This window comes from Pleuronectes platessa, chromosome 2 (genome assembly GCF_947347685.1).
Source record: "Pleuronectes platessa chromosome 2, fPlePla1.1, whole genome shotgun sequence".
Lineage (NCBI taxonomy): Eukaryota > Metazoa > Chordata > Actinopteri > Pleuronectiformes > Pleuronectidae > Pleuronectes > Pleuronectes platessa.
In genome coordinates this window covers 18,291,240-18,311,770 of record NC_070627.1, presented here as the reverse complement: position 1 = coordinate 18,311,770, position 20,531 = coordinate 18,291,240, and the positions used below count along the sequence as shown (strand labels likewise).

Genomic DNA, 20,531 nt, shown 5'->3' with positions numbered 1-20,531 from the left:
AACAAAACAAGCTTGGGTTTCAGCTTGGATTCAGTTAGTGTTCACAAAGATTAATCCTACACCAACAAGGATGTGGGTATGTGTAAAGGGTGCTTGGTGTCATCCACCTTTGATAAACATCCTGCCTGATAGCCCTCTTCATCCATGATTCAGGATCAATAGACCACATAGTGGGATTAAAAGTGACGTTGTGTTCGTAGAGAACAAACAAGGATTCAAATTGCTATTGCCAGCCATGGTGAAACTGGGCCGACGTTTCACTTTGGGGTGGAACCATTTAGACATGAGGACCAAGTTAACCCCAGCAGGAGGTCACAAGGATAGAAATGCATTGGTGGTGGAATGTGCTCTATTGTTGTTGGTGCCAAATTAGTCTTGGATTTAGACAAGTGTACTGCATAGCTTCGAGAATGGTTTTCCTACTCACTTGCACACATCATAAACTGCCATATACAGTGTGTCAGGCTTGGGAGATGTAAGGAATGAGTTAAGGTGATATCTTGCGTTCCAAAAACTCAGCCATGACCATTTTGAGACACAGCTACTATTTACCTAACCCCCTATCTTAAAATGTTTTGATTTACATCATGGAGTCTTGCTTTTTTCCCCCCATCATGAGTCAGAGTAAACAGATTTAGGAAGAACAACATCTAAGGAGCCACAACAGAAAGACATAGAAGACCGGGCAAAATAAGAATTACCGCTGATATGGGACTTAACCTTCTAAATGTCCTGCATGAGGCAAATACTGTCTAACATGGTCTCACACGGGTAATTCATTTTCCTTTTATGACTCATTCCATGTTGAAACCCTTTAATCAAAATGAAAAACTCAACAACTCAACAAGTGAACCCAAGTAGAAAATCATGAAGACAGCATTAATCTGTGGCTCGACTGTAGAAGAGAAGAGCATCTGAAAACCTAAACAGGAGCGTTTTGATCAGCACTTGTCCCAGCATACACCCAAGACTGGAAACAACCACAGACGAACCCAAATGCGTCATTATATTGAACTACCAACTCGTAGGAGCCCATTAATCGGAAACACAAATGCAAAAAGCCACAACCCAGTTAAAAGCAAAACAACGGAAAGAGGTCAACTGAGCTGTCCTATGCGAAAACCCAGTCAAGCCAGTCAAGGCTTTTGCGGTTGTGTGAAACAACATACCAAACCACATTCTCATTGTCCTTTGGCGAAAATTCAACTCATGCTCACAATAACAAAGCAGCCATTCCCCCCCTTACCAGCACTACTCAGGGATTTCATAAAACTTCACATTGATAACTACCACAGTGACACTACTCTTTTGATCAGCGTAGCTTCATATTGTTGATTTCTTAGGTCTGATAAAATGTGTCATTGCCCTTTGAAGATCCTGTGATACCGGTTTATTAAATGTTGTTCTTAATGATAACGTAGTAGAGTCTAATATAATCAATGCAGCAGCACCGCAATAACTCATCTTTATCAAGTGCTTCATACTCAGTTTTTGTCGACACTGTGTCAGAGGTGTTGACTCGACTCTGTGGTCAATTTATGGGGTTGTATATTTAGGCGTGCTGCTTCACTGTGAACTGCATTTCCTTATGAGGAATTTTGGAAGTTCAAACAAAAAGTGGAGCATTACAAGCTTCATGAAGATATACTGCAGTGCTATTTTACTACAGAGCTATTATATTTAATTGGATTAGGCTACACAAACTGAACACTACTAAATAATCCTATTAAAAAATAACCAGAGGAATTTTTACAGCCAGATTGTAAAATTTAAGTTAAATTTATGAGAATATATCAAACCGCTAATGTTACTGCGAATGAATGAAATTGTTCTTCAGAATCAGTTTAGTAACAATAATATTAAACACAAGGTCTTTGAAGAGATTGTGCCACAAGCAAATCACACAAACTTGGAGATTGAACTCTGGCAGCTGGATTTCATCATGGACCAGGAGTGGGCATTATTTATAACCACTTTAAATGCAAAACAAATATTCCTCTGATTTGTTTAATTTGCATTTTAACTTCCTTCTCAAAATACAAAATGAAAGAAAAACATCTTCATCTTCCCATTTTTCTTGTGCCTGGCCCTGACACTCTGACACATGTCATAAGATCTGTTATGATGCTCCAGACACATCCCTGCAGACAACTCCTGTACTGAAAAGCATTGTTCTAGATAAACGTAGAAAGTAAAAGAAAAGTTTACCAGTATTGAAAAGACCATCTAAATGAGTTAAATGATTGATTTAATGTGCTGATAATAAGAAATATGATTATTTGAGTGTCTGTCAACTACAGCAGAAAACTAGCTGTAACATTATAGCCGACCAGTTCTTCCATGGAAAACAAACAGTCAGGGGTAGTTCAGCTTAAATAAACTTTGAACACATTTAAAAAAAAATAACCCTGTCAGGAGTAAATATGCACAGTATCAAATTCATGGCGAGTCAACTACCGCCCATAACCATCCACAAGAATACTTTCAAAATGATTTGATACATTCTATTCACTGGGATCAGAAACAAAAACAAGATAATATTTAACAAATATGCATGATATACATCATCAAATATCTAAAAGCCACGCACCCATTATTTGAACCAAGGCGATGTTTCCCAGAGTGTGAAAACGCTGTAATACGAAGCTGAAACACAGGAGATGTTTGCCACTGGCAGTGACACACTTACGTTCCCAGGATCTCTTTGAAGTCATAGTTCTCCTTCACATCTGTGGTCTTCTTTTTCCATGCATGGCATTCGTCACCCAGCGGCATCTTCTTGTTGTTACGGTCAGATACAATACTGGTGAGGAAAAAGAGGATAAGGAAGAGGTGCTCATTAATACCAACACACTAATCAAACCTTCTCCCACCTGCTGTAAATAAAATCCAGCAAATATAGCACTCATTTTTTATTTAATTGAGATTTATTTGTAAATGACATCGCTGGATTCCTTGGCGTTAGTCACTTGTGTTGACATTGTAATAGTACGTAATATGTGATGCCAGCTGCAGTGCAAAAAACATCCACATAACCCTTCATTGTAAAACAAGGCAAATCTTTTTGAAACAAATCTTTCACATACATAGGCAAATGAAAGTACTTTGGACTTAACCATGTGTAATAAATGCAAGTAGTGTTGTTGTGTTGGGACTAAATACATGTGTGGCTCAGCTACTGTTTGAATCAGCCTTGTGGGTATAAATTTGAGCTGGAGCGGCACCTCCTGAAGCTAGAGTTTATAAAACTGCTGGAATAAATGTTCTGCCCAATCAAATCTCATGATGAAATATAATTATATCTATTCAATTTGATTCTATTTCACACTTTCAGGAAAGGAATCATCCCAAACTGTTACTACATCAGCATTTGTGATTGCAGAGGATTGCAACAATCTGTTTCACAACTAGTAGCATGTCCCTCAAAGGAACCAAGATTGTGGTAAACCCTGCTTCCTCTTAAGTACTATTTTGCCATAAAAATCATGGTCAGGTTACTTGAACATGACAGACTTGTCTTTACTTAGACTCATAAGGAAGTTATGTCCTGAAGTCTTGACCAATTATCTCTATAGTCAACAAGAGAATGTCAGGGAGGATAAAAGTCATGGTCAATATCTGATTATTTTAGTTTAATAAGTAAAGGTTCTGTCACACCACTGTCCAGGTAGGAGTTCAGTGTCTGAGCCGTTATAAAGCAAAGGGCTAAGGGTCTAGATAACATAACTCAGGATCATAAATTCCTAAGAAGAGCAGATAAGTGTTGTTCTTTCATGTTTACTACATCAATGGCGTAGATGATTCAAACGTTCAGACAAGCTTCTACACTGTTAAAAAGAACCTAAACAAAACTCCTCACCTCCAGAAGGGAGCATTTAGTTTTCTTACACTGAGGAGGTTTTGTTGCCATTGCTGTTTGTCTGTTGGCAAGATTATGCAATTTTCAATTACTAATGAAATTCTAGTGTGCTAGGTTAAAAGTTTGTTTAATAATTATTTAGATTCCACAGATTTTGTGAATTTATTGAAAATCTTACAATGGTGATCTTTATTCAGTTACTACACGATAGCAAATAGAGCCAAGAACCATCGAAATATTTGTGTTGGTCTATATGTTCAAATCTTTAGTATGTAAACGCTTTGAAGAAAATAGTACAAGTACATAGTTATAAATGTATCTGATCTCAATACATTTACAATGTGGTGATAAAGTGGCCAATCAGCCATGGTGGAGCCCTTTTAGTTTCATCTGGGTCTGGTTGTTGATGTATTTGATGGCAGAATTTAGTAAAACCTTTTGATAAGATTGATGGGAACTGGGAAGACCTTATTCAAATTTGGTGCAGATCCGGATTAAGGAGCAGGACCAGGAATTTTTCTGTCTTTCTTTTTATGGTAAACAAACAATTCAGGTTAACGGATCATGTTTGCTTGTATACTTCTACTATAGGAATCAGACAATAATGTGTTGTTGGGCCCGTGGTGGAGGTACTGCACTGAGTGTCATTCTAGCTATGATATGTCCGTTTCTGTTTATAACTAACCCTAACCCACAACCCTAACACCTTGTTAGTTTGTAACTTTTATAATGCTTCAGTTTAATCAAGGTGCCACAGCTTGATAATCAAATATGTACAGGAATCAAGTATAAATACATTGCCGCATTTAACCCAATGTAAATTCTTTAGTTGCTTCCCATTCTCACAATTTTGTCTCAGTTGCTCATATCTCTAAGTAACATCAGATGTTTGTCCTCAACATGCTCTGAGGAGTGGGAGTGATCACAGAGGACCCTGCTGTCACAGCTATCATCATCTAAACCCAGAAAGTGCCTATAACTCAAGACCTCAGCGACTAAAATAGCCCTGTTCATATCAGCATGCCTCACTCCTCCTCTGTTCCTGCTGCTTGCCTGGCAACTTCACAGTCTGTCTATGAGATGATGTAACACATTGTTCTGGATGGCACAAGTGCTGTTGTGTTTAAGACAAAAAAATCACGCAAGTTAATCAGTTAATCTGCTCCCAGTTAGTTTACAGTCTGCTCGTTTGGATGCTGAGCTGTGTATATGAGAGGCATCAAGTGATAGACAGGGGGTTGGCTCAACACTGCTGTTATCTCCCAGTAAATGTTAATAGGACAAATAGGACATGGCCTCTTGGAGCTGCTTTGAGGCATCTACACTCACACACACAAACACGCACATGCACACACGGTGGCTGCATTCACTAATGTCAGGAGTCGGGCTTCATAAGTGTCGTCATGGAAACCCAAAGGAGCTGCTATGGTAGCTGAGTCTAAATTGCTTCAGTGTCTAATGGCAGGTGGCAGCTAAGGTGGGTATCATTTTGGTCACTTCGACGGGTGGCTGCAGTATTTTATGATTTGGTTAGAAAAGATTGTCACAGGGATTTTCAGATCCTATTATAAAGCACAACACACACAAGAAGATTCCCACACATTCTGATAAATATTACATGGGCAACTCATTATCTACACTTCCAGATGACCATGGAGGGAGGACTACCTGATTTTAAATTGATTAAATGATTGTTTTTTCTATTTTGTCTTGGCTTATCCTAAATAACAGTAAAATCTGCATATGACCACACACAAGAAGACATTTATCACACATAAAATACACAATAGAGTAACAACAGGTAGCAGCAAACGTGTTAAAAAAAAAGCATACTAAATAACAAGTAGGTCCCTGATGCCGTCATTTAGTGTTCAAGGTCAGTGTGGAATAGGGCAGTGGTTTGCAAAGGGGGTCCATGGACACCCGGGGTATTTTGTTTTGACGTGGTGTAGAGTAGAAGTGTGAGAGGAATGTCTAGTATAAGGAATAAAAGCCCTATAATAGATATTCTGTTTGCAAACAAGAGCAGCTCAGACTCTACATGTATGTGTCCAACCTTCCTCTGTACAGAACCGTCAAATATACTGTGAAATTGTTTTTGTGACTTGCCATCACCTTGCCTGTAAAATTAACAATTTTGGAGATCTTGTTTTAGCTCTTAACACTCAAGCTGTTGTGTTGGATGAGAAGAGCAGCTTTCAACAAGGCTGCTTTGAGCTATTTCAAGAACAGTATGTGTTGTCTTGTGCCGAAGCTCTTCTATCCTTCCTGGATAAAAACAGTAGCTGGTTCGCTCCCTGAAATACCCTCTACTGAGATCTCATTAAAAGTTCGGGTCTGATCTGTGTGTGAGAACATAAAACGTTCTCATGTGCCAGGTCCATCCACAGGCAGTGTGTTTTGTCAAGTACTCCCAGCTTTGTGCAATCGTAGGAACAATTTTGTGTGTATCTGATTTAAACATACTGAACCGTGGAAACAAAAAGCACCTGGAACAATGTTAGGAAACCGTTAACATTTAAATGCTTATCTAGTCCAGTACAGCGTCCCCTCTGCTGTGTTTTGCCATTTAAAGCACCTAAGGTACAAGGAAGTAATTGTCTGTGCTGAGGGGAAGCAGAAAGAGGAAGTCCAGTCAAATGAGTGAAAAGCTTTGCTGGTAAATCTGCCGTCCGGTGGCTTCTGCTCCATCTGGAGTCTAATAACTACTGTAGGGGACAAACAAACAATACACAGTCAACTGTAACTCTATTCCCCAGTACATCTTCAACTTGACACCAGTCTCTCTCTGTGGAAATTGAGGATCCATTACCAGGCATGATTTTTTCCCCCTCCAATGTTTTCACTGAAAAATGATCTGGCATACGAGTCATTGTGACGGCAGCAGAGGCTGCAAAGAAAAACAAAAGACAAAAAAACAGGTTCTGAGATTTTGAAATGTTGAAACATTTCTGGGATTCTTTCATCTCTCTTGTGGGGGAGGGGACATTAACCAATTGATCAGATTACAGATTACACAGACATGTCATAAAATTTATTCAAACTATCAATGATAAATCAGTAAGTATTGGTGGAAGGGTTTGGTATGGGTCAGAAAATAACTCATTCAATGTTGGGGTGGATCTGATTTCAGGGGCCGGATCCAGGATTTTTTTTCACTTTCTTTGACATGGTGAGATTGGCTGTTTTTCAACATTTTACTTGATTTCTCAGAGAATTATTAATGGATCTTGATGAAAAAAACTGAGATGTTTAGGGGACAGATATTTATGTGTGTTTGGATTTTGGTGAAAATCCAAATAAAAATCAGGATATAGTGAGTTTAAATGTGATTTCGAGGGGAATATTAGAGCTTGTTTGTTTGATAATTCGCAGGATTACGCAGAATCTGCTGGAGTCATTACCACAGAATTTGGTTGAAGGAAGCAACCCATTCAGTTTTGATGCAGATCCGGATTAGGTGGCAAGTTTGGGACTTGCTTCACTTTATTTAACCCTGCAGAACTTTTGGACATTTTCAGTGATTGAATTTAAGGTGATTTACTTCAGGTTAACTATGATGGAGTTGAATTAGTGATTTAGCGAATTTATAAAGGCAAATTATGAACCGATACACTGAACAGATGTAAGGACTAGGATAAATTAAGCTTATTTTCACTATTTTATATTAATTATTTCAGCAGGATGCTACGGGTCTTGTGTTTAAAAAAGTAGCAACTATGAGATCAGAAGCAACTGACACAGCACAGATTTTGAGTAAACTGAGGCTGGAGTAAACACATCTGACATACTGCTTGTTTGTAGCATCTCACCTAGCTCGTATGGAGATTCATGGAGATTCATGTTAATTCATGCACTGAGAATGGGTGATAACGAACGTCAATGTAATTTAAAATGCATCAACCTCTGCTTGTTCATTTGAGAAAACTACAGGTAACTGCTGTACAAACATGTTATTCTCGGTCATAACAATTCAGTGGCGCACACATCCGGAAATGGTTTATAAAGGGTAACTTCATATCACATTTGAAACAACACAATTCAAGCTACTGGAGCTTTCAGGACCTTGTCAAAGTCAAGCAAGGAAGTCGTTTTTTTCAAACCAGCCAATGCTATAGACAGCAGTATAGGGTTGAAGTTTGAAACACGCAGGAGCAGATAGGGATCGAGTTTGAAAAATGTGAGAAAGTATAAAGGAGAGACACATGCAGGTATCGGATGAGCATGTAGGAGGCCAAAAATAAATTAAAAAACTGCCCCTCCATGTCCACTCATGGGGTGACCGTTGGCCGTCTGGTAAAGACAAGCCGCTAAAATTCAAGAAGCAACAGGACTGAAAAGGTTGGAGATCAGGGGGAGAGGGGGGTGCACGATACCATGAACCACATTCCCGCTACTATGAGACATGCAGCATTCACCCTTGTTTAAGGTAAATACACAGAGAGAGTAGCTGTACTCACTGGTTTCCCATCCCTGTGATGTGCAGTGGACAGAAGAAACACACACACACAAACAAACACACCACCACAGTTAAATGTGTGAAAATGGCGTGTAGCTGAGTGTGAAATTTAGTGCAATGGCGTTGAAAACATTAGGCAACAGGAAACACACAGAGACAAACAGACAGACTTCTGCTTCTGCTGAAAAGAAATATTTCATTAAACCCAGTGTTTCTCTGGAATTGGTAGACAAGTAGAGATGATGTGAACCAGGTTGAATTACACAAGTTCCACATCTTTAACACACCGAATGAAAATGACTTATCAAACAATTGAACAGGCAAAGACCACAGGGTTGTAGCGTGTTATTAAAAGCACAAACACACACAGCGAAGTGCAAAGGCCGTTTGTGAGTCACGGTTCACTTACATATTAAATCAACACGGACAATTATAAGTATGAGAAATGTTCCGATTAATCTGCATCAATGTTTCCTCAACTGATCCCATGATGTGTGCACCCAGCAGCTGAGAGAGAGAGAGATTTACTAACAGGCTGATTTGGCCGCTGTTGCCGGTGACGCACAGCAAATCTCCTCTCAAAGTGAGCCTATTAATTGATAAGCAGAGTGATCCTCACAAGATCCCATGTAGTGTGTGTGTTTGTGTGAGGGAGAGAGCCATTTGAGAGGGAAGTGGATCGAGCAAGAGAAATGAGAAACCAAAAATACTTCAAGAACTTGCATGGTTGAAAGCAGTGGAAAATTACATCATTTTGAGTTGACTGAGAAATTCTTCCCACCATTTCTGCTCTAAAGAATAATAAACCCTATAAAACTACCAGGGCTTTCACCGAGACATATAATAGAGATATTTGAAAATTATATCTTTTAAATCTCTCTTAAATACACATTTTTACAAGTATGCCTGAGGTGTGAATTCATCTTTAACTTTATTTACTTTTAATCTGGCTCTGATCATTTTATGTTTTACTTCATTTTGGTTTTACTCTCTTTCTCATCTTAGACATTTGTATTCTCATGTTGGTGCTCCAATGTGGTCTAATTGCTTTTTAATTGTTTTCTCGTTTCCTCAGCTTTAACAATGTGTGTTTTGAAAAGTGCTATATAAATAGCGTTTATTATTCATTATGTTATTGAGCTGTCCCATTGGAGAAAAAACTAGAAAAATGTAAAACTGCAAAGTAGTCCAATAGTTGCAAAAGGTTGACCAAATAATTTACGTTATCACTCAATCATAGAAGATAAAAAAAAAAAAAAGGATGCAAAGCGACATACTGTGCCTCCTGTCATGTGACAACATTCCAAACAGCTCTGTATACATTAGGACTTGTGAGTCTGCTGAGGCTCCGTTGTGTGAGATGTGAATTGAGAGTCTTTTGTGCAGTCATTGTCATTCCCTGAAAATAAAAACTGCCACACGTTGCAAAAACAATGTTCAGCTTGTCCCGGTTTGCATAATTTTGTGCAATAATAATGGAGGGTTGGGGAGGGGGTTCAGGTTAGAACAACGGCCCCATAAAATGTCTGTGCACGTCCATGACGCAAAGTATCTATAGTAAGTGATTGTCAGTAAGACTCTCACTGAGCTGCTTCCTGTGCGAAATAAAGTGCAGCTGCGTAACACGACAAACTTTACCGCGACATTTAGATTGAAAGTGACAGAGAGGTCCCTCCGTTTGACTCTAAACCACGAAACCCCGACGCGCCTGTGAAGTGTCGCTCCCTGATAAGCGCTGCTGAAAGAGACGAGCTGTCAAACCACGCAAACCAGCGAACATCCCCGAGTGTGTGTCATGACACCTACCTGAAGAGTAGCAGAGAGCTGTCGGTGAGCTCCGGAGGCTAGTGTCGCTCCGGGGGTGTCTGTGAGCGTGTCAGTGTGTGTGTTTGTGTGTGTGCAGCTCCTCTCCTCTCACACTGACTCTCCTCTACAGCCTCACCGCCAACAGCCTGCGCTCCTTCTGACGTCACCGCAGCGCGGGGGCCAATCAGCGCCCGAGCTGTGGCGCCCAGGTAAACGTCTCTGCCAAGCCATTGGTCGCCGCCCCCTCCGCGTGACTCCCCGCGTGCTGCACTTGCAGCTTGATGTACAAGTCCCTGAGGTGAGTGTCACTCCGCCTCTGGTGAGAACTAGTGCACCCCCCGGGTGACAACCAGCAGCTGGGACTGGAGTCATGATCACATAACACTTTATAATGGCTTTAGTTTGTTATTGTTATATTGTTATTATGTTTTTCTCTGCAATTGACAGAGAAAAGCTTGACGACAGATTTCTATAACTTCTATAACAAGCTTTTTTTAGATTTTGCAAACTAATTTAAGTCCTTATTTCTAAACTACTATTACAGATACTCCTTTAACAAACACTTTAAAGGGATAGGTCACTCAAAAACAAAAATGTACTCAGTATCTGCTCACCACTATGCAGAACATGGAGTATGTTTCAGCCAAATCCAATACAGTTGAAGTTACTTGGGACCGATTCTTCAAGTGTAAAAAACTTACAAAAAATAAACAGAAACAAACAGAAAATTCAATAAAATGGTCTCCATTTACTTCAACTTCACCCACCCATCCCTCTGCATAGCGGCTTTTCATGTTGGGGTGAACAATCCCTTTAAGAAACACTTTAAGGCCCTTATTTATTCCTATACAGTTGTTAACCTTTCCCGTGCTTCTTCTTTACTTGATTTTATACAGTAATTTGAATTTATTTCATAAAGTCCATTTATATTTAGTATGTTTTGTTCTCTCTCTTCTCTGCCCATACAACATGTTCTGTTAAATTTGGGTTGTTCATCATTGGCGTTTGTTGTAACTTGTGTATATTGTGAATAACAGAGTAAAGAGACTATAATCAAAGCCCACAAGGCTCAAATGACTGCCAACACGACTTCTCCATGTTCATTCATCTTAAAGGTGAGATATCAGTGATGACAAACGAACTAGTATAACTAACACTAGTTCGTTTCTGTGGCGTCAGTTTGTGGTGGTTTAGTGCGCCATCTAGCGGATTATTTGACGCCTAACACATTTCCAATGTCCATCAGTTCAGATGCAACCTAGACTGAGTACCTAATTAAATTGTGAAATGATTTGGAACAATATAGGCAGGCAAGCAAAGAGTGATTTGCCTGTTTTCACTTTTAAATTTTAAATAAAGAATTCAGTCCTGTTTTCCGGAAGTGATAAACCTAGCCTACATGTTTATGTAAGTTTGATTGACTTAGTTTCAACTTTAGGCTTAGGTGAATTAAGTGAACTTTATTGTCATTCAGGCCATTCAAGACAAGAAGTGCACAGCAGACCGAAGTTGTGTTCCTACCAGCTTCATGTGCACATATAAAAAGGCAAGTAACTGACACGACAAAAATAGACAAGAGCTAAACTAACAAACTAAGCCATAACAATTCAAAATATGCACGTCAATACACAGTTCTTAACCAGTTCTGAGAGTCTGACCAGCAGCTTGGTCATTAATCCCAGAAAAAAAGGTATTGTCTTCAAATGTATCACAGTTGCCCCTGTGGTGAAGCTGCTGCAGTGTGAGGGTGTGGACGCTGGGTGGCGCTGTGCTGTAACCGCCGCAGTGTTTGGGCCCGGACGGACCCTCTCGCCATCATCGTCGGCAGCAAGCAGACAGTTGCCTAGTGACGAACAACTCCAGACGGCTGCTGGCTTCCTGCGTTTTCAAAAAAAAATCTCGTCGCTGCCACTCAGCTTGCGCCAAGTTTCCCAAACACACCGATCTGTTTGTTTGGTGTTCACAGCGGGACGATGGTGCGGGGTGACACGTAGATCCCACCTCGGAGGGTCGCGCTGTGGGTTTAGCGTCTCGGGCCGCGTTAGGAGGAGTTCCCGATGAAGGATGAATAACTATATCTTCCTCAGGGTCGTGGGGAAAGGCAGCTACGGAGAGGTGCACCTGGTGAAACACAAGTCCGACCGCAAACAGGTGAGAAACGACGAGAGCGCGAGGAGCTAAAGCCACGAAGTGAACATGTATCGTGTTGTTCACAGAGGCGTGTGTCGTCCTTCACATGTTCTAATGTACCCGACGCTACAAACAGCTAGCCTGAAGTTAGCCAAACTAAAACCTCGAAGGTTTGTGTACGCTGTTTGACATAATGTTGGACATAATCATGTTTAGACATAATGTAACGAAATCACAGTTAGTTAAGTCAATATATGTTAACACTACTGCTACTACTACTTATAATGATCATATATTCTATTTATGTAGGGCTTTTAACAGTACTCAAAGAGAGGCACACATACGGTTATGAGATAGTAACTGAAATATAAAATGCACATCGTAAGCATACATGGAATAAGAAAAATATATCATAAATACACATTAAAATATACAGAAACAATAACACATTCTTAACATTCGCAAATAAACATAAAAAAAAACTTAATCGTACATTAACATATAAAATACCCATGTCACACATTAAAAGCACTTCTTGATGGGAGGGTTGTGATTTGTTTATGTTAACTGCAGGGCAGCATCTCTTTGACAGTTGACAAAAGCTGTTTCTTGTCTGCAGTGTTCCTAAAAAAGTTCTTAAAGGGTTTGAGGAACTATGATTTCCCAGTCACCCTGAAACTGTACCTGCGAAGTTATTAATACTGATCGATACATTGAATGATGTTCTGTCGTAAATGAATCCCTAAAACACACTAATGTCAGTGTGTCATGGCTTTAGAAATGTGCTCATTCATGTATGCATAACTAGCACTGACAGGATTTTCAAATCCCTGATCTCCAACGGTCAATATAATGAATGCAGTTCATTGCCATCTGGTTGTAGAACTTTGTCCATCTTTCTTGCGCTTTAGTTTGTGAATTTGTTATGTTCATACACAATGTAATACTGACTGTAAATCACAGTAAATATGTCCTTTCCTTCTGTTTCAGTATGTTATTAAGAAGCTGAATTTAACCACCTCCTCTAAGCGGGAGCGGCGCGCTGCAGAGCAAGAGGCGCAGCTTCTGTCCAGGCTGCGACATCCAAACATTGTGACCTACAGGGAGTCGTGGGAAGGAGATGACTGCCAGCTCTACATTGCCATGGGTTTCTGTGAAGGTGGTGACCTCTATCACAGACTTAAGCAGCAGAAGGGGGAGCTCCTCCCCGAGAAGCAGGTGGTGGAATGGTTCGTCCAGATAGCAATGGCACTCCAGGTACAGTATATTGTCGTTATGAAAGTGAGGTCCATGTTAGGTTAATATACACAAGTACAACATGTTTAAAGTCACTTTGCTTTTCAGTACATGCACGAGAGGAACATTCTACACAGAGACCTCAAAACACAGAACATCTTCTTGACAAAGACCAACATCATCAAAGTCGGGGACCTTGGCATTGCACGAGTATTGGAGAACCAGAATGACATGGCCAGCACTCTCATAGGGACGCCATACTACATGAGCCCTGAGCTCTTCTCCAATAAACCCTATAACCACAAGGTATTTGGTTCATCGGCTCTTAATGTGTATACTTTATTCCTCAGTAAGAACTGCTTGACACTGGATGTTTTCTTTTCCTCTAGTCAGATGTATGGGCCCTGGGCTGCTGTGTGTATGAAATGTCCACACTTAAACATGCCTTCAATGCCAAGGACATGAACTCACTGGTTTATCGCATAGTAGAAGGAAAGGTGAGTTTTTTCTTTTTTCTTTTTTAAATCAAGTATGCATCCAGGTCAACTTTGATCTGTTATAAATTGCACAATGCATTTTATTTTCCAACAAATTGTACTTCTCCATTTCACAGAAATCAATCTTTTTGAACACATCTGAATATGAAGTTTGTCTTTAGCCAAACTTTGGCTGAAGACAGTTTGTTGTGTTTATGAAACCTCATAATCCAGAAATGTTACAGAAAGGTAGTTTGACAATAATACATAACATTTTCCCTTTGATTTTCTCATCAGCTGCCACAGATGCCCGGTAGATATGACCCCCAGCTGGGAGATTTGATCAAGAGCATGCTGTGTAAGAGACCCGAAGATCGGCCTGATGTCAAACTCATCCTCCGCCAGCCCTACATCAAAAGACAAATTGCCATGTTCCTTGAGGCCACCAAAGAGTAGGTGATTTCTATAAAGTTAACCATTTTGTTCCAAAACTCATTTTCTTTGGAATCGTTGTCCACTCATATTTATTGGGTCTAGCATTACAAAACAGATTGAGTTGTTTTATTTCTTTCCACACCAGGAAAACTGCCATGCCAAGAAAGAAAGCTGTCAGCAGCACTGGTGTTTGCAGAAACAACAGTGAATCGTCCGTGGTTTCATCTCAGCCAAAATCTAAGCGACAGCCTCGGAGTCCTCAGCCGGAACCGCTTGTCAAGGTGAAACGGGTGTACTTCTTAAATGTATGACATCATAACTAATATTATTTTATAATTTGCCTTTTCTAAGTCATTCAAAATTAGAAATACGTTTGCACTGACTATCCTTTTCTTTGTTATATACAAATGAATATTAAGTCAATGGCAAAATACCATATAAATATTTTTTGTTATACTCAACAATGACTTAAGTGACTAAGTTCCATTCGCGTGTATTCATTCTCAGTTTAGTAAGATGTCAGAAACAGCCTTGTGGATTTCATTAATCACTAAACAGCTGAAGTTGTTTACTTCAAGCTAAGCAGGGAATCGTCAGTGTTTTATTACGGTCCTCTTTTTACTCTGCATCCACAGAAAGAAGAGAAATCACAGCACTCTGAAGTTTATAATGGCATCACTCACTCTACTCCAGTCCCAACAACTCCTCCACCCAAACCACCTTCACCGGATGCATCTCTGGCAACTATCAGCAACATCAATATTGATTTCCAAGGGCAGGAGGATGAGGACCAGTCGAAGAGGCAGGTGCACAGGCCCCAGTCGGCAGGTGATGAACATGTGACTCGCAGCGTGCACAAAGACAGCAAGAGAAAAGGGAAACCCGATCCTTCTCCCCCTGTCTCCCCCGTTAAGCTCCCTCTGAAGTCTGTATCAGGTGTTGTCAGCAGGGGAGGAGACGAGAGACGGGCGCCCAACGGATTGTTAGACATTCAGCCACGGGCCACGCCAAAGCCCGGGGATACATTTTCTGTTTTTGGGGAGAAGCAGATGTCAGATGTGGGTGATAAGGATGATACGATGGAGTTACTTCAACAGGCTCACATGCAGGAGCCAAAGCTAGAAGTCGAGACAGAGGCGGCTCCTTCTATCACTGAGAGCAGATCTGCACACAAATCTAAAACAGAAACTGGCGGAGTGGGTGTGGAACGGAATATGGACAACAAAAGTGACACCATTAATCTTCTCAAGGCGGATCCAACAGAACAACTACATGCCTCAGACACCCAAGTAAGTGCTGATAACCACTGAGCGATGTTTCTGCTGTTATCATGAGTCTTAATAATTTATTTTTATTTCACGTAGGAAAACTTAGAATCTACTGAAAAGCTGTTAGAGCCGTTCACTCCAACAGTGGTAAGGATTATAATTATGAACTGTCTTGCTTACTGTGTAAAAATGCAAAAAACAAGTTGTGGTGATATTTCTTTCAACATTGGAGGAAAACAATATGATTTGTGTTTATTTAGGAGCCCGAGTTTCAGCAAACTCCCTTACCAGTCAAAAAGCCAGGACCGATCACTTCATGTCAAACTCCCCCGCCCTCTGTACTACAGCAGCTCAGAGCAAGAGACACAAGAGGGACACATGGGGATCAGGACAAGGTAAAGTTTAGTACAGGAGTTAATATTAGGTAGCTGAAATGATTATTTTGAGATATAATCGTTTTTTTTTGCGTACCAGATTTATGTAGATAAATTCAGAAGTTAATTTGTAATCTTGTCTTTTACGCCAAGGTGGCTGCTTCCAGACCTTTACCTCCACCTCCTGTTGAGAGCAGAGCTGTGGAGGAGAGGAAGAGGAGCAGGAGGAGCACAGAGGGCAAGAAACCTGATGTGGCGGTGACTTCCACACCAGTGAGTTCCATTAACAACGGATTGTTACCACTTCCACAGGTAAAGGTAAAGCCTACCCTTACAAATAAATACTGCCTAAAATGTATCCATGGCTCAATAACCATTCATAGACACTTAAATTAGCAAACTTGATCAACATTCCTGAAATCTTAAATAACGTAATAGCTCTCTGCAGTTTTCTCTGGAAGCTTAAAAGATTAAGAGAACTAGCAGTGACTGGTGTGTGCTGCCTCTTTGCGGACCTTCCTGACCAGCTGCATCATTGTGTGGTTTGGGGGCTGTACTGCCTTGAAACATAATACCCTGCAACGCATATTGAACATGGCTGGGAATGTCACTGCTACCTCATTCTCCTCCCTCCTGGATATTTACTACACCTGCCTATCTCGCAAAACAACCAGCATTGGTTGATTCCACCCCTCCCTCTTCTGTCTCCTGCCACCTCTTACTGTGACTCACCCATTCCATACACTACATGTCCAGCAGGGCAGCCATTAGAACTTCTTATACAAACACATACAAACAGACACATTCTCAGAAAACAAAGATAAATAGTGTTGAAAAATAAATAATACAGAAAGTGCTGCTAATTACACTATGTGCATTACATATTGCTTACAAATCTTTTCACCACTATTATCATTAGAGGTTCGTTCTTGATATGTGCTTTGTTATTGTTTCACCTCACATTTTTTCAATGTGGTATTTTCAGCCTGTTTCTGTTTGTTTTTTAACCTCATTTACCTATTTTTAAACCTTGTTTTGTTATGTACATTTATATGTCTGGGAGAAGCATAATTTCAATCCTCTGTCCTGTACTTAAGACGGGTTCAAGTTTTCTCTTAGAAATCACATTACTAGAAACCCCCCTTAAAATAATTTCCTTGCAGTTTGTGAGTCGAATAATATGAACTGGATATTATTTCAGGATCGTCCTTTGTCCGCCAGAGAGAGAAGGAGACTGAGACAGTCCCATGAATGTTCCATTCAACCAGGTACTAACTGTGTTTTTCTAACTGATGCCAGAACCAGAATGTACTTGCTTACAGACACATGTTTACACTGAATTACATAAGAAACAAGCATGAATGTGCAGTTTTTAAAGGAAATTCTTTTTATCTCAACTCTTTAAAAAAGGAGATTAGTTATTAATATTTTTCCTTGTTTACTTTAATGCTTGTTCCCAGGTGTCAATCCTGTAAGAAGAGCTTCTTATGATGTCACTTCCACTAAGGCTGAGCGCTACCATGCCCCAGTCACCAGTAGATCTGTGTCGGACACTATGGCTGGGATCATCAGTAAGGTACTGACACCACCAGCACTGTCCCATTTAACTGTGCTTCACACAGCCATGAAACGAAACTGTAATTTCTTGCTGTTACCAATACGAATGCACCTCATGAGTCTGATCCGTTATTTTGTGATATAGAGCTTAATCATAAGTCTGTCGTCCATGCTTCATTACAGCAAGATAAGTTGCAGGAGCAAAGGTCAGATGATGATGAATGCAGCTCATCCACTAGTTCCACAGAGCGTTCAGAGGGAGACTGTAGGGAGAGGTGAGTCAATAACATCAATCACAACTCAGCACCTCAAATAGAGGCCACTGATGTGTAATCCATGATGTGTGGTTCATCTACAGGAAGACTGAGTCCAGAGACATGCAGGATTTAGTCCATATGATGACACAAACATTGAGCATGGATGTCGGAGATGGTGTGAGCGAGATGGACAAAAGCAGATTTGGTTCTACTACACTGCCGGAATTTAAACTGAACAGGAGGTATCGGGACACCCTGATGCTTCATGGGAAGGCTCGAGAGGAAGCAGAGAACTTGTCAATCGGTGAAATACGAATGGGTAAGACCCTCTAATCAAACTCACTGGCCATCAATCAGTCTGGGAGCCACTAACTTCCTTGTGTTTGCAGAGGGCTCCCCTTCTGGCCCAGCCAAGATAAGGAGAGCCATAGAAAATCTGAGGACAGATGTGGTGAAGGGCCTGGGGGTCAAGCTGCTGGACAAAGTGCTGGAAATCATGGAGGAGGAGGATGACGCCATACGAGAAGTAAAAACACTTCATACCAGATCACATTCAGTGTGAACGGCTAAAGCTTGAAACATCCAGTACTATTATTGAGTGTTCAGCAGGAGTTACTACTAAAAGGAGCTGGGGCAGTGTGTTTGTTGGTTTGTTAATCGCATGCTCAGATACTTCTAGCTCAAGTACATTAGAAGCCATTAAGACAAAGGCCAGGTATACAAGTTACACACACATATGCCCCAATTTACATATGATTTGTTTTTTATTAATTTGTTAAGAAAGTGGATGAACATTTTATTTTATAGTCTGTAAGTTAAGTTAGACTGTCTTCTTAGTTCATGAGAAGTTAAGATCAACTCGTATAATATTCCCTGCCCATCATAGACTTGCTTGACCATGCAGTGTAGTACGTTTTGCTGTAAAGAGCAAAACTCAGTTTACCTAAAACTTAGGCACTTACTTCACATGTCATTTGTTTCCCAAGTAACGTCATTTGTTTTTTACTTCCTCTATTTGTATTGCAGCTTTGCCTTCGTGACAAAATGGGGGATCAGAAATACCAAGCGTACGCTGTGATGGTGAGGCAGCTGAAATTCTTTGAGGACATTGCCTTCAAGGTTTAAGAATATAGGAGCACAGAGGCTATGGGAGCAGAGACCTTTGAATTTTGACCGCTCTTACATAGCATTTAAAATTGTTCTCAACTGTAAATAGATCAACAACCTTCTCAAAGATGAATACATTTCCTACCAAAGGAACATCACCTTGGTTTTGTGGCATTAAGCCACTTCCCTCCTTCTGCTAGCATCTAACATCACAGCAGGTTTAATCACGAGATTGCCACCTTAGCTTTTAGTCATATGAAATGACCTGTCAAATGAATTTTTTTTTTTTTTTTTTATTCCAGTACAAACACACAATTTGAGTCCTGCATTCTTCAGGATGCCTATGCAAAGATTTTGGTCAAGTTCTAACAGCTTGACTCTTCACTTGGTTGGATACTCACTTGTTTATTTATAATGCAAACCAGAATTTTGATATTGTATCTTTGAAGACATGAGCTCTCACTTCTGCTTCTCTGTTGGATTTTCTTACACACAGGAAACTGTAATGTAGATGTTTTATAGATATTGTTTAAATAAACTCCTACAAATCTTAAATATTTTTGTCAACGCCAGCATTTCTGTGAAAGAAAATACATTTCCGTGCAAATAATAGTGAAAGACCAAAATAAGTCTTGTTGAATTAAAATATAAATACCAGACTGATAGAGGACCATCAGTTATATCATTGTAACAATATATTGTCCTGTATGCACTGATCATTAAGACTTTTTATAGAACGTAATGCAGTAAAAGAAGCTCGGTGGAATTTAGAAATGGTGTCTTTACATATTTTGTCCAGCAGAGCTCACTCTGACTCTAATAATCTCTGCACACTTTGCTGCACATAAAGCCTAGAACACTTCCCAGCTGAGCTAACTAGATTGTGTAATACATTACTGAAAAGCTAAGAAGGAACAACATCAACGTTTTCCATCTTTCAATATTACATATGCACTGGGTCAAGAAAGAGATATTTCAGAAATGACCTGGTTTTCAGTATTAATTGAAGTATAGATTAACACAGGGTGATTAAGATAATAGAACATGAACACGTATATCATGTTTTAATTGAACTAACTCATGCACAGTGCTGGTGCAAAAGGTTAATGAACCTCAGGTTTTAAAACTGGTTGAACATCCATCGGCAGCAACAAGCTCAAACAAGTTTTTCCAGAAGCTGTGGATCAGATGTGCACAACGTTCAAGAGGAAGTTCGGAACATTCTTCAAACAGATCAGCTTCAGCTCAGCGATATTCTTAGTTAATCTGGAGTGGACATCTCTGAGCTCAGTCCACAACATCTCTTCAGGATAAAAGTCTGGACCATTCTTGCTTTCAAATAATTCTGTAGTAGCTTTACGTCATTGTCCTGCTGCAGCACCCAACTGCTGAGCTTCAGCTAGTGGTGAAACACTGACTTTATCCTGGGCTTTTTTTTTATTTGTTACTTCCAGTGGACTTGTGTGTTTATACAAATAAATGAAAAATGTTAGTCAATATGGGATTTTTTATTCCCTAAAATCCGGTTTCTAAGATTCTACTAAATACAAATTAAAACACTGCATTT

At 40.0% G+C, this 20,531-nt stretch overlaps 2 protein-coding genes across 6 annotated transcripts in view; one reads left to right on the top strand and one right to left on the bottom strand.

Annotated features, from left to right (window-relative positions):
- camk1b (calcium/calmodulin-dependent protein kinase Ib) overlaps positions 1–10,280 on the bottom strand; it is a 35,487-nt gene extending 25,207 nt beyond the window's left edge. Inside the window, exons 1-2 of one of the 2 annotated variants that reach the window (XM_053433574.1) lie at positions 10,125–10,280; positions 2,690–2,803 (exon numbers count right to left, since the gene is read on the bottom strand). In XM_053433574.1, coding sequence (XP_053289549.1) covers positions 2,690–2,775 — 86 coding nt within the window. In that variant the 5' untranslated portion in view covers positions 2,776–2,803; positions 10,125–10,280. Of the gene's footprint in view, positions 1–2,689; positions 2,804–8,319; positions 8,346–10,124 lie in introns of those variants that run through there. The other variant, XM_053433565.1, reaches the window with a different exon arrangement.
- A 1,654-nt stretch (positions 10,281–11,934) lies between these two features.
- On the top strand, positions 11,935–20,456 carry nek4 (NIMA-related kinase 4). 4 transcript variants are annotated; one of them, XM_053441318.1, is made up of 16 exons: positions 11,935–12,275; positions 13,245–13,511; positions 13,599–13,796; positions 13,880–13,987; positions 14,264–14,418; positions 14,547–14,691; positions 15,037–15,690; positions 15,766–15,816; positions 15,930–16,064; positions 16,197–16,316; positions 17,245–17,311; positions 17,504–17,619; positions 17,784–17,875; positions 17,959–18,176; positions 18,247–18,383; positions 18,884–20,456. In XM_053441318.1, exons 1-16 carry the CDS (start codon positions 12,189–12,191, stop codon positions 18,980–18,982), a joined length of 2,649 nt encoding a protein of 882 aa, XP_053297293.1. In that variant the 5' UTR covers positions 11,935–12,188; the 3' UTR covers positions 18,983–20,456. The 4 variants fall into 4 exon arrangements, with proteins under 4 accessions (XP_053297293.1, XP_053297276.1, XP_053297268.1 ...); XM_053441301.1 differs by having other exon boundaries at positions 16,197–16,355; XM_053441293.1 differs by having other exon boundaries at positions 16,197–16,361.
- The last annotated feature ends 75 nt before the right edge of the window (positions 20,457–20,531 follow it).

What these genes read in the sequence shown, in the direction of transcription:
- nek4 (XM_053441293.1), top strand. Translation starts at nt 12,189, where the DNA reads ATGAATAACTATATCTTCCTCAGGGTCGTGGGGAAAGGCAGCTACGGA. An exon ending in AGATAGCAATGGCACTCCAG is followed by an intron (nt 13,512 to 13,598) that starts GTACAGTATATT and finishes TTTGCTTTTCAG; the next exon opens with TACATGCACGAGAGGAACAT. An exon ending in TGAATGTTCCATTCAACCAG is followed by an intron (nt 17,312 to 17,503) that starts GTACTAACTGTG and finishes GCTTGTTCCCAG; the next exon opens with GTGTCAATCCTGTAAGAAGA.